At 41.5% G+C, this 11,907-nt stretch overlaps 1 protein-coding gene across 1 annotated transcript in view; it reads right to left on the bottom strand.

The window, feature by feature from the left end:
• TBC1D5 (TBC1 domain family, member 5) overlaps nt 1–11,907 on the bottom strand; it is a 540,661-nt gene that overhangs the window by 228,818 nt on the left and 299,936 nt on the right. Inside the window, exon 14 of the mRNA XM_010856750.1 lies at nt 6,470–6,642. Within this exon, the coding sequence (XP_010855052.1) occupies nt 6,470–6,642 (173 nt within the window). The remainder of the gene's footprint in view (nt 1–6,469; nt 6,643–11,907) is intronic.

Here is an 11,907-nt window from a genome sequence, read left to right as displayed (position 1 = left end):
CATGATCCAGCAGATGTTGGCAATTTGATCTCTGGTTCCTCTGCCTTTTGTAAAATCAGCTTGAACATCAGGAAGTTCACAGTTCACATACTGCTGATGCCTGGCTTGGAGAATTTTGAGCATTACTTTACTAGCATGTGAGATGAGTGCAATTGTGTGGTAGTTTGAGCATTCTTTGGCATTGCCTTTCTTTGGGATTGGAATGAAAACTGACCTTTTCCAGTCCTGTGGCCACTGCTGAGTTTTCCAAATTTGCTGGCATATTGAGTGCAGCACTTTCACAGCATCATCCTTCAGGGTTTGAAATAGCTCAACTGGAATTCTATCACCTCCACTAGCTTTGTTCGTAGTGATGCTTCCTAAGGCCCACTTGACTTCACATTCCAGGATGTCTGGCTCTAGGTCAGTGATCACACCATTGTGATTATCTGGGTCGTGAAGCTCTTTTTTGTACAGTTCTTCTGTGTATTCTTGCCATCTCTTCTTAATATCTTCTGCTTCTGTTAGGTCCATACCATTTGTGTCCTTTATCGAGCCCAACTTTGCATGAAATGTTCCCTTGGTACCTCTAATTTTCTTGAAGAGATCTCTAGTCTTTCCCATTCTGTTGTTTTCCTCTATTTCTTTGCATTGATTGCTGAAGAAGGCTTTCTTATATCTCCTTGCTATTGTTTGGAACTCTGCATTCAGATGCTTATATCTTTCCTTTTCTCCTTTGCTTTTTGCTTCTCTTCTTTTCACAGCTATTTGTAAGGCCTCCCCAGACAGCCATTTTGCTTTTTTTAATTTTAAATTTATTTTAAATAAATTTAAAATTAAAAACATAATTAGTGTAAAAAATGTTAATTGCAAACACTGTTTAACCTAAATAGTAAGTTGATTTAACATTTCGTGACAGAAAAACCAGTTACAGTTATTCAGGAGATAATGCATTTAAACATACAAAATAATAGCATTAATAAGCAAGTTATTACATAACATTCAAGCTTTCATAGGATCTTATTCCTGTATTTCAAGACAAATATCATCAATTCATTTAAGATAAGCTAATTTGGAATGATTTTAGCCAATGTTTGCAATTAACATTTTTTACACTAATTATTTTTTTAATTTTGAATTTATTTTTTAATTGAAGGGTAATTGTGTTGGTTTCCACCAAACATCAATATGAATCAGCCATATGTATTCATATGTCCCCTCCCTCTTAAACCTCCCTCCCCATCGCATCCGTCTAGGTTGTTACCGAGCCCTGGTTGGAGCTCCCTGAGTCGTACAGTAGATCCCCACTGGCTATCTATTTTACACATAGTAATGTAGTTTCCACATTGCAACCTCCGTACATCCCAGTCTCTCCTTCCTCCCCTCCCCCACCGTGTCCATGAGTCTGTTCTGGATGATGTCTGTGTCTCTACTGCTGCCCTGCAAATAATTCCATCAGTACCCTCTATCTCGACTCTATATACATGCATTAGTATACGATATTTGCTTTTCTCTTTCTGACTTACTTCACTCTGTAGAACAGGCTCTAGGTTCACCTACCTTATTAGAACAGACTCAAATGTGTTCCTTTTAATGGTTGAGTAATATTTCATTTATATATGTACCACAGCTTCTTTATCCATTCATCTGTCAATGGACATCCGGCTGCTTCCATGTCCTAGCTACTGTAAATAAGGCTGCAATGGACACTGGGTTACATGTGTTTTTTCAATTTTGATTTCCTCAGGGTATATTTCTAGGAGAGGGATTGCTGGGTCATATGCTGGTTTTATTCCTAGATTTTTAAGGAATCTCCATACCATCTTCCATAGTGACTGCACCAATTTACATTCCCACCAACAGTGCAAGAGGGTTCCTTCCCTTTTCTCCACACCCTCCCCAGCATTTACTGTAGACTTTTTGATGACGGCCATTCTGACCAGTGTGAAGGGGTATCTCACTGTAGTTCTGATTTGCATTTCTCTAATAATGAGCAATGTTGAGCACATTTTCAATGTGTTTGGTAGCCATCTGTATGTCTTCTTTGGAGAAGTGTCTGTTTATGTCTTTTTCCCACTTTTTGATTGGGTTATTTGTTTTTCTGGTATTGAGTTGTATGAGCTGACTGTATATTTTGGAAATTAATCCCGTTAGTTGTTTCATTTGCTGTTATTTTCTCCCATTCTGAGGGTTGTCGTTTCACCTTGTTTATAGTTTCCTTTGTTGTGTAAAATTTTTTAAATTTAATTAGGTCCTATTTGTTTATTTTTGTTTTTATTTCCATTACTCTAGGAGGTGGGTCATAGAGGATCTTGCTGTGATTTATATCATAAAGCGTTCTGCCTATGTTTTCCTCTAAGAGTTTATAGTTTCTGGTCTTACATGCAGGTCTGTAATCCATTTTGAGTTTATCTTTGTGTATGGTGTTAGGTAGTGTTCTAATTTCATTCTTTCACATGTCGCTGTCCAGTTTTCCCAGCACCACTTATACAGAAAATTCCTAGACCTAATCAGTGAATTTAACCAAGTCACAGAATACAAAACCAACACACAGAAATCACTTGCATTCCTATATACTAACAATGAAAACCCAAAAAGAGAAATTAAGGAATCAATCCCACTCACCATTGCAACAAAAATAGGAATAAACCTACCTAAGGAGACAAAAGAGCTGCATGAAGAAAACTATAAGATACTGATGAAAGAAATTGAAGGCAGCATAAACAGATGGAGAGATATTCTCCATGTTCCTGGGTTGGAAGAAACAATATTATGAAAATGACTATATTACCAAATGCGATCTACAGATTCAATGTGATCCCTATCAAATCACCAATGCCATTTTTCACAGAACTAAAACAAAAAGTTCCACATTTCATGTGGACACACTATTAATTCTAATGTTGCTAAATACATTTATTAACAAAAAGCAACACGTGCATTTATAGATGGAGTGTTTACCACATCAGGAGACTTCCACATATATTCTCACACAAATATCAGAATGCTGCTGCTAAGTCGTTTCAGTCGTGTCTGACTCTGTGTGACCCCACAGACGGCAGCCCACCAGGCTCCACTGTCCCTGGGATTCACCAGGCAAGAACACCAGAATGGGGGCAATTACAAAACCTTTTTCAGTTCTTTAAATAAAGTATTTACTTATTTATTTGGTTGTGCCTGGTCTCTTAGTTGCGGCATGTGGGATCTAGTGCCCTGACCAGGGATTGAACCCAGGCCCCTGCATTGGGAGCGTGGAGTCTTAGCTACAGGATCACCAGGGAAGTCCCAAATCTTTTTCTTAAAGATAACCACAACCATATCAGAAAGCAGATTTAATTAGATTTTAATGTATCATGTAACTGCTAAGATTGACTAAAATTAGAAACCTGGACTCAATATGGGATATAATTTCATTTTGCTAAATAACCTCTTCTCCATCTTGTAAACAAGTTTCTCCCAACAGCAACATATAGGAGCACCAGCAGTTATTTAGGTTAATATTACTTGTATAATTTAAAACAAAACTAATAATTTTAATTTATTTCCATGAGACAAAACCTACAACATTTATTAGGTTCAAGGACATAAAATTATTCTGTCAAACTGCTATGATGTTCCTCAAAGTTTACTCTTCACTTTTGTACTATTTCTTGAGAAGCACACCCCACAAAGGATAGCTATTACGTTTCCACTTAAGTAGAAGCTTGGATGCTTTACTGAAGAAAACACAGAAAGCCAAAGTCAGAGCTAGAAAGGGCTCACGAACCACAGGGTACATCATGCTAACAGGGCAATGATATGTTAAGTCTGCAACGATAATGGCAGACAATGGAAATGAAAGCAGTGCTCACCATATACTCAGTGTTTATCCCCTACAGAACACTATGATTTTTATGTATTATGATTTGATTTTCATAGGCTCTCCATGAAGTATGCACCACTATGTTTTATTTCCATTTCACAGATGAAGAAACCAAGGCTCAGAGTGGTTAAACAAGGCTCAGTTCAGTTCAGTCGCTCAGTCGTGTCTGACTCTTTGTGACCCCATGAATCGCAGCACGCCAGGCCTCCTTGTCCATCACCAACTCCTGGAGTTCACTCAAAGCCTATGCTTCTAACTGCCATTTTATATTACACTCATATTATCCTTTGTGCCCATTCTAACAGTCATCAGGAGGAAATATATAGATGAGTGGTACAGCTTAGGGTAGCGTAAGGATGCGGGGAAACTCAACCACATTGCCTCACCAAAAGAAATTATGAAATCAAATTTGACAAGTGATATAAGTAAAATCCTTGCACTACAGAATGTAATACAGAACAATTAAGAGAATGAGCGATTTCTTCAAGGATGAAAAATTGTGTATTTTAAAATAATACATATATACAAAAATAAAGGGATAACTGAGTCAGCTACTGTTACTGCAAGCCCTGATTTTGTTAGTACTGTTAAAAAATGAAGTTCAAAGATTAAGAGTAATCATGTCAGGGATCACAGAATTTTATTGGGAAGGTGCTGGTTGGATGTGAAAGAAGTTCTATGGGTCATTATGAAGAGAAAGCAGATGGGAACTAATGTCTGATAAGGAAACCAGAAGACACTGGCTAAAAATCACCGTACCCAAGTCCATGCCACGACCACCGCAATGTAAAGCACCAGCTCAGCCAAAGAGGTAGCAAGCAAGACAGCATTTCAAAGAAGTGATAAATGTGTCCAGCATTGGTTTCTTTCTCCAATATTTAAGACAAATTTCTAGACCAGAAAACAATTTTCGAGGCTATAAAATGGTTTCCTGTATTTGAATAAACCAGTTCTTTGAGTGCATTGCTGTAGTTCAGCCGCTAACTCGTGTCCGAGTCTTTTGTGACCCCATGGACTGTAGCCCTGCAGGCTTCTCTGTCCATGAGGTTTCCCAGGCAGGAACACTAGAGGGGATACAAAGCTGAAAAGAATATAGACTTTGCCTCCTGACCTGGCCACTTGTTAGTTTGCAACAGAGTTTTATTCTATAATCACACATATGTTAGCCAGACTTAAAAGTGGAATAAATGCCAGTCTGACGGTAACCCACAGTGCTGCCCAAGACCCATGATTTCCACCGCTTTCTCCCTCCCACTGGGAATGAGAATGACTCTCAGTGATGAAGTCAAGCTTAAGTCACAAAAATGCAAACGGGTATCATGGAAGCAGGAGCGCAGAGGGTGTCAGAGCTCAGGGCTTCAGGAGGAGAGCAGCTAAGCTGCAGTTACTAGTGACAGACTGTGCCCCAAGCGGACACGGAGACAACGCTCACCGACATGCTTTCCTCCGTCTAAATAAGTGGCTTCTGCTCTGCTTCAAAACCTATGACTTGAGGTTCTTCCTAATTGAAATAATGAACTCATATTCACTGCGAATCTATTATGTATATCTCATAAAACCTTCTCACTTTTCCATATTCGATCTAGTTGAAAGATGTGATTTGCAAGAAACATCTACCAAGGGAATGCCCAACATTAGATATGAATGTCGTATTGTTTCAATTTAAAGGATCCTTTTGCTGTCTGTAGCACTACACAACTAATTCATATTTATTAAAGTTGCTAATTTGCATACTCATATTATAAGTTATTGAATGCGTACATACAAACACACACACACACTCTCATATACATCTAAGGGTGACTGGCTCCATATTCTCCTGCTACAGTATGTTACAGAAATCATCTAGCTAAAGAAGGTTAATATATTATTTTCACTGTGAGAGACATTTATCTTACTTTTAGAAATGCACTCCAAAGGGTAGAGCAGATAGGCACGTTATAAGGCGGAAAGAACATGAATGTATTACAGGACTGTCTGGGTACTGGGCTGCTTCACATGTGTATAATCTGTATGACTCTGCACTTCTCAGAAGGCTTGGTTTAATGATCTGCTGTTGCCACCTTGAAATTCCCACTCATTTTTTTAAAAAGCCATTTATTTTTATTTTGCACTGGGCTTTGCAGATTATGGATCCAGTTCCATCTGGACTGAATTATGATTTCACTGTTCAGTATGTGTAAGGTTATTGTAAACCTAGGCTTTTCTGGTGGCTCAGATGGTAAAGAATCTGCCTGCAACGCAGGAGACCCAGGTTCGATCCCTGGGATGGGAAGATCCCCTGGAGGAGGGAATAGCAACCCACTTCAGTATTCTTGCCTCAAGAATTCCATGGACAGGGGAGCCTGGTGGGCTATACAGTCCATGGGGTTGCGAAGTCTCGGACATGACTGAGTGACTAACAGCTTCACTGTACGTCTCAGCTTCTCCCTTTGTAACAAAGGGTGATATTAGATGAAAGATGACGTATGAAAGCAGTGAGCACACTGTCTGGCTCACAGAACACAAAGGCGATATGGAAGAGCTATAGCCGGGACAGCGCTTACTCTTGCTTCTGTGAATCCAAATCATACAGAAACCACCGTAAATCAAGCTTCAGTGCTGCTGTGATTCAAATCGGATACTTACAGCCCGTATATCTGTGGTGCGATTTCCAGTCTGTTCAGGTGCATGTAAAGCTCAATATCATGCTTCTTCAGTAGCTGGTCCTGGATCTGGTTGACTTTAGTAACAATAGCAATTGTTGGCCCCAAATCCTGTGGTCTAGCAAAGGGGATGGGAGGCATCAGGGTTTCTTTCCCCTAAACACAGGAAAAACGGACAGGCATTATTCCAGGGTGAAAGCAACAAGTACAAGGCCATGACTCTTTAAAGTATTTATCAATGGAAATTTAAAGAAGAACCAACGACTACTTTAACCAACTCAGGACAAACGCTTCAAATGTGGAATAATAAACTGATTGTCACATAAATGACTGTGCTCATAAAGTAAAGGCCGGGAAAAACCTTCTAAAATATGTTCTAATTGTGTTCCCCTGACCAGTTTCTTTGGTAACAGTCAGTCTTTTAAGACAGTTTTGGCTAGAGGTAGTCTGTTTAGTCTCTCTGTGTGTGGCCAGCGTGCCTCAGCAGCCACAGCACCTAAGTGAATACTCTGAGGAAACATGCTTCTTGTGGCACAAGAATTAGACATGAAAAAAAAAAAAACCGGTAATTGAAAACTGTGTTACTTTGAGCTCTTAAAACAATAAAAAAAAGTCAAGAAATAAAGTACACTAATACTAAAAAAGAAGGCTCTCTCTGAATGTCCTTTGATCAATTTAAACAGCTGGACAGACAGTACTCTGTGACAACCTGGAAGATGGGAAGGGCTGACGGGTGAGGGGAGGAGAGTCACGATGGTGGGGCGTGGATATGCTTCTGTGTGGCAGAGACCAGGACACCACTGTAGGACAGTTACCCTCCAGTCAAGAATAAATGAAAAAAAAAAAAAAAACTTAAATTAAAAAAAAAAAAAAGAACAACAGCTAGGTAGAAAGATTTTTAAATTCTCCAGATCAAAAGTGTAGCTGACTTAAAAAAAATCTACACAGGCAGTACAACTTCCCTTCCTGCCACCCCATACCTTGTACTAAGACAGGCCGATCTCTGACTGTGCAATGCCTTCACGTAAACTTGAGCCACCCCCTCAAGTTTGATGCGCAGTCAGTTCAGTCGCACAGTCTGTCTGACTCTCTGCGACCCCATGGACTGCAGCAAGCCAGGCCTCCCTGTCCATCACCAACTCCCGGAGTTTGCTCAAATTCATGTCCATCAAGTCGGTGATGCCACCCAGCCATCTCATCCTCTGTCGTCCCCTTCTCCTCCTACCTTCAGTCTTTCCGAGCGTCAGGGTCTTTTCCAATGAGTCAGTTCTTGGCATCAGGTGCCCCAGGTATTGGAGTTCCAGCTTCAGCACCAGTCCTGATGATATACCGTGATATTCTATGTCTGCCCTTTCTTCTAATGTTCAGTCCCCAAGTTCTGCCTCTCTGCACCTACACTCCCTCTCTCAAAGGCCGCCTGTTGCTCATCCTCAGGCTCCTTCTCGAGTTCACATTCTTCGCTCTATTTCGCGAATGCTGCTTTTCCACATGGTTCTGGTGTCAGGTGAACCTCAACTTATATACAGTTCCCTGAGTGAGCTCAGTCATTCACAGTGCTATAGTCAAAGTTCTTTTTCCAAAGACTTTCTAATCTGTATTCATATCTAGAGCTCTAGGCCACCTGTCACAAGCTCAAATGTTGGTGAAGAATCTCAGACAGCCCAAAGGTTTCAAATCCACAGGCCCACATCGGTGCTAATCATCTTCTGCTCATACTTGTTCATGCTTTCCCAAGTCTAACACAACCCATCCTCCAGTAAGAACACCCAGTTGGCCAATTTTAGCTCCTCACAACCACTGAGGGGACTTCTGTATATGCTGCTTCTCTGCCTGGAACAACCTGATTAGGGGACCGAATTACTCCTTCCCTCCTGCTTTAACTCCATCTTGCAAACTGCCTGGTGATCTATCTAACCCAGGTATTAGACTGTACCAGATTACCTTCCTTATACTTTTAATTTTTTTCCTTTTTTGGTAATGCCTTGCCGTATGTGGGATCTTACTCCCGAATCAGGGATCAAGCCCATGCCCCTGCAGTGGAAGCATGGAGCCCTGCCTACTGGATCACAAGGGAAGTCGCTCCTTCAGTTCAGTACAGTTGCTCCGTCGTGTCTGACTCTGCAATCCCACAAACTGCAGCACACCAAGCCTCCCTGTGCATCACCAACTCCCAGAGCTTGCTCAAACTCATGTCATTGAGCTGGTAATAACATCCAATCACCTCTTTCTCTGTTGTCCCCTTTGCCTGCCTTCAGTCTTTCCCAGCATCAGGGTCCTTTCCAGCGAGTCCACTCTTCGCATCAGGTGGCCAAAGTATTGGAGCTTCAGCTTCAGTGTAAGTCCCTCCAATGAATATTCAGGACTGATTTCCTCTACGATAGATTGGTTGGATCTCCTTGCAGTCCAAGGGACTCTCAAGAGTCTTCTCCAACACCACAGTTCAAAAGCATCAATTCTTTGGCACTCAGCTTTCTTTATGGTCCAACTCTCACATTCATACATGACTACTGGAAAAACCATAGCCTTAACTAGATGGACCTTTGTCGGCAAAGTAGTCTCTGCTATTTAATATGCTGTCTAGGTTTGTCATAGCTTTGCTTTCAAGGAGCAAGCATCTTTTAATTTCATGGCTGTAGTCACCATCTGCAGTGATTTTGGAGCCCCAAAAATCAGCCCCCCAAAATAAAGTCTGTCACTGTTTCCATTGTTCCCCATCTGTTTTCCATGAAGTTATGGGACCGAATGCCATGATCTTAGTTCTTGAATGTTGAGTTTTAAGCCAGCTTTTTCACTCTCCTCTTTCACCCTCATCAAGAGACTCCTTAGTTCCTCTTCACTTTCTGCCATAAGGGTGGTGGCATCTACAAATCTGAGGTTATTGCTGTTTCTCCTGGCAATCTTAATTCCAGCTTGTGCTTCATCTAGTCTGGCATTTTGCATGATGTACTCTGCATAGAAGTTAAATGAGCAGGGTGACAATATACAGCCTTGACGTACTCCTTTCCCAATTTTGAACCAGTCCCTTGTTCCATGTCTGGTTCTAACTATTGCTTCTTGACCTGAATACAGATATCTCAGGAGGCAGGTAAGGAGGTCTGGTATTCTCATCTCTTTAGGAATTTTCCACAGTTTGATGTGATCCACATAGCCAAAGGCTTTAGCAAAGTCAATGAAGCAGAAGTAGATATTTTACCGGAGTTCTCTTGCCTTTTCTATGATTCAACGGATGCTGGCAATTTGATCTCTGGTTCCTCTGCTTTTTTCTTAATCCAGCTTGAACATCTGGAAGTTCTTGGTTCACATACCGCTGAAGCCTGGCTTGGAGAAGTTTGAGCATTACTTTGCTAGTGTGTGAAATGAGTGCAGCTGTGTGGTAGTTAGAACAGTCTTTGGCATTACCTTTCTTTGGAACTGGAATGAAAACTGACCTTTTCCAGTCTGGTGGCTTTCTGAATTTTCCCAATTTGCTGGCATATCGAGTGCAGCACTTTCACAGCATCATTTTTTAGAATCTGAAATAGCTCAACCGGAATTCCATCACCTCCACTCACTTTGTTTGTAGTGATGCTTCCTAAGGCCCACTTGATTTGTCACTCCAGGGTGTCCGGCTCTAGGTGAGTGATCACACCATCATGGTTATCTGAGTCATGAAGATCTTTTTTGTACAGTTCTTCTGTGTATTCTTGCCACCCTTTATCTTCTGCTTCTGTTAGATCCGTATCATTTCTGTCCTTTATTGTGCCCATCTTTGCATGAAATGTTCCCCAGCTAGTTCTAATTTTCTTGGAGAGATCTCTGGTCTTTCCGATTCTACTGTTTTCCTCTATTACTTGGTGTTGATCACTGAGGAAGGCTTTCTTATCTCTCTCTGCCATTCTTTAGAACTCTGCATTCAGATGGATATATCTTTCCTTTTCTCCTTTGTCTTTAGCTTCTCTTCTTTTCATGGCTCTTTGTAAGCCCTCCTCAGACAATAATTTTGCCTTTTTGCATTTCTTTTTCTTGGGGATGGTTTTGATTGCTGCCTCCTGTACAATGTTAAAAATCTTCGTCCATAGTTCTTTAGGCACTCTATCTAACAGATCTAATCCCTTGAATTTGTCATTTCTACTGCATAATCAAGGGATGTGATTTAGGTCTTACATGAATGGTCTAGTGGTTTTTCCTACATTCTTCAATTTAACTCTGAGTTTTGCAACATGGAGTTCATGAACTGAGCAACAGTCAGTTCCCTGTCTTGTTTGCGCTGACTGTATAGAGCTTCTCCCAAAGAAGGCAATGGCAACCCACTCCAGTGTTCTTGCCTGGAGAATCCCAGGGATGGAGGAGCCTGGTGGGCTGCCGTCTGTGGGGCTGCACAGAGTCGGACACGCCTGAAGCGACTGAGCAGCAGCAGAAGCACTAGAGCTTCTCCATATTCAGCTGCAAAGAATATAATCAATCTGATTTTGGTATTGACCACTTGGTGATGTCCATGTGTAGAGTCTTCTCCTGTTGTTGGAAGAGGGTGCTTGCTATGACCAGTGTGTTCTCTTGGCAAAACTCTGTTATCCTTTGCCCTGCTTCATTTTGTACTCCCAGGCCAAATCTGCCTGTTACTCCAGGTATCTATTGACTTCCTACTTCTGCGTTCTAGTCTCCAGTGATGCCAAGGACATCTTTTTTGGATGTTAGTTTTAGAAGGTCTTGTTGTGGCCGACTCTTTGCGACCCCATGGACTGTAGCCTACCAGGTTCCTCCATTCATGGGATTTTCCAGGCAAGAATACTGGAGTGGGTTGCCATTTCCTTCTCCAGGAGATCTTCCCAACCCAGGGATCGAACCCAGGTCTCCCGCGTTGTAGGCAGACACTTTACCATCTGAGCCACCGGACACCTGTAAGTCTTCATAGGACCGTTCAACTTAAGCTTCTTTGGCATGATTCCTAAAATGTCCATGTTCACTCTTGTCATCTCCTGTTTGACCACTTCAATTTACCTTGATTCACAGACCTAACATTCCAGGTTCCTATGCAACATTGTTCTTTACAGCATCAGACTTTACTCCCATCACTAGACACATCCACAACTGGGCGATGTTCTTTGGCTCAGCCTCTTCATTCTTTCTGGACTTATTTCTCCACTCTTCTCCAGTAGCATACTGGGCACCTACTGATCTGGCGAGTTTATCTTTCAGTGTCCCATCTTTTTGCCTTTTCATACAAGTCACAAGATGGCAGAGCCCCTCCTTAGACATTTTCAAGAGGGCCTCATTATTTTCACTCCAGGAAAAACAAAACAATCCAAATTCTTTAGCCAGGTGGGCAGTCTTTCCCTCACGTGGTTAGCCTGCTCTCACTGTGCTTGCAGAAACCCTGGTCTGCCATTCTCTACGTGAAGCATCCCTCCCAGTGTTTCCTCTGAAGGGCCCCCACGTGTACTG

Source organism: Bison bison, unplaced genomic scaffold (genome assembly GCF_000754665.1).
Source record: "Bison bison bison isolate TAMUID 2011002044 unplaced genomic scaffold, Bison_UMD1.0 scf7180017864374, whole genome shotgun sequence".
NCBI classification, from domain to species: domain Eukaryota; kingdom Metazoa; phylum Chordata; class Mammalia; order Artiodactyla; family Bovidae; genus Bison; species Bison bison.
Note: the sequence above shows the minus strand (reverse complement) of the source record. Positions and strands in the feature narration are given on the sequence as shown.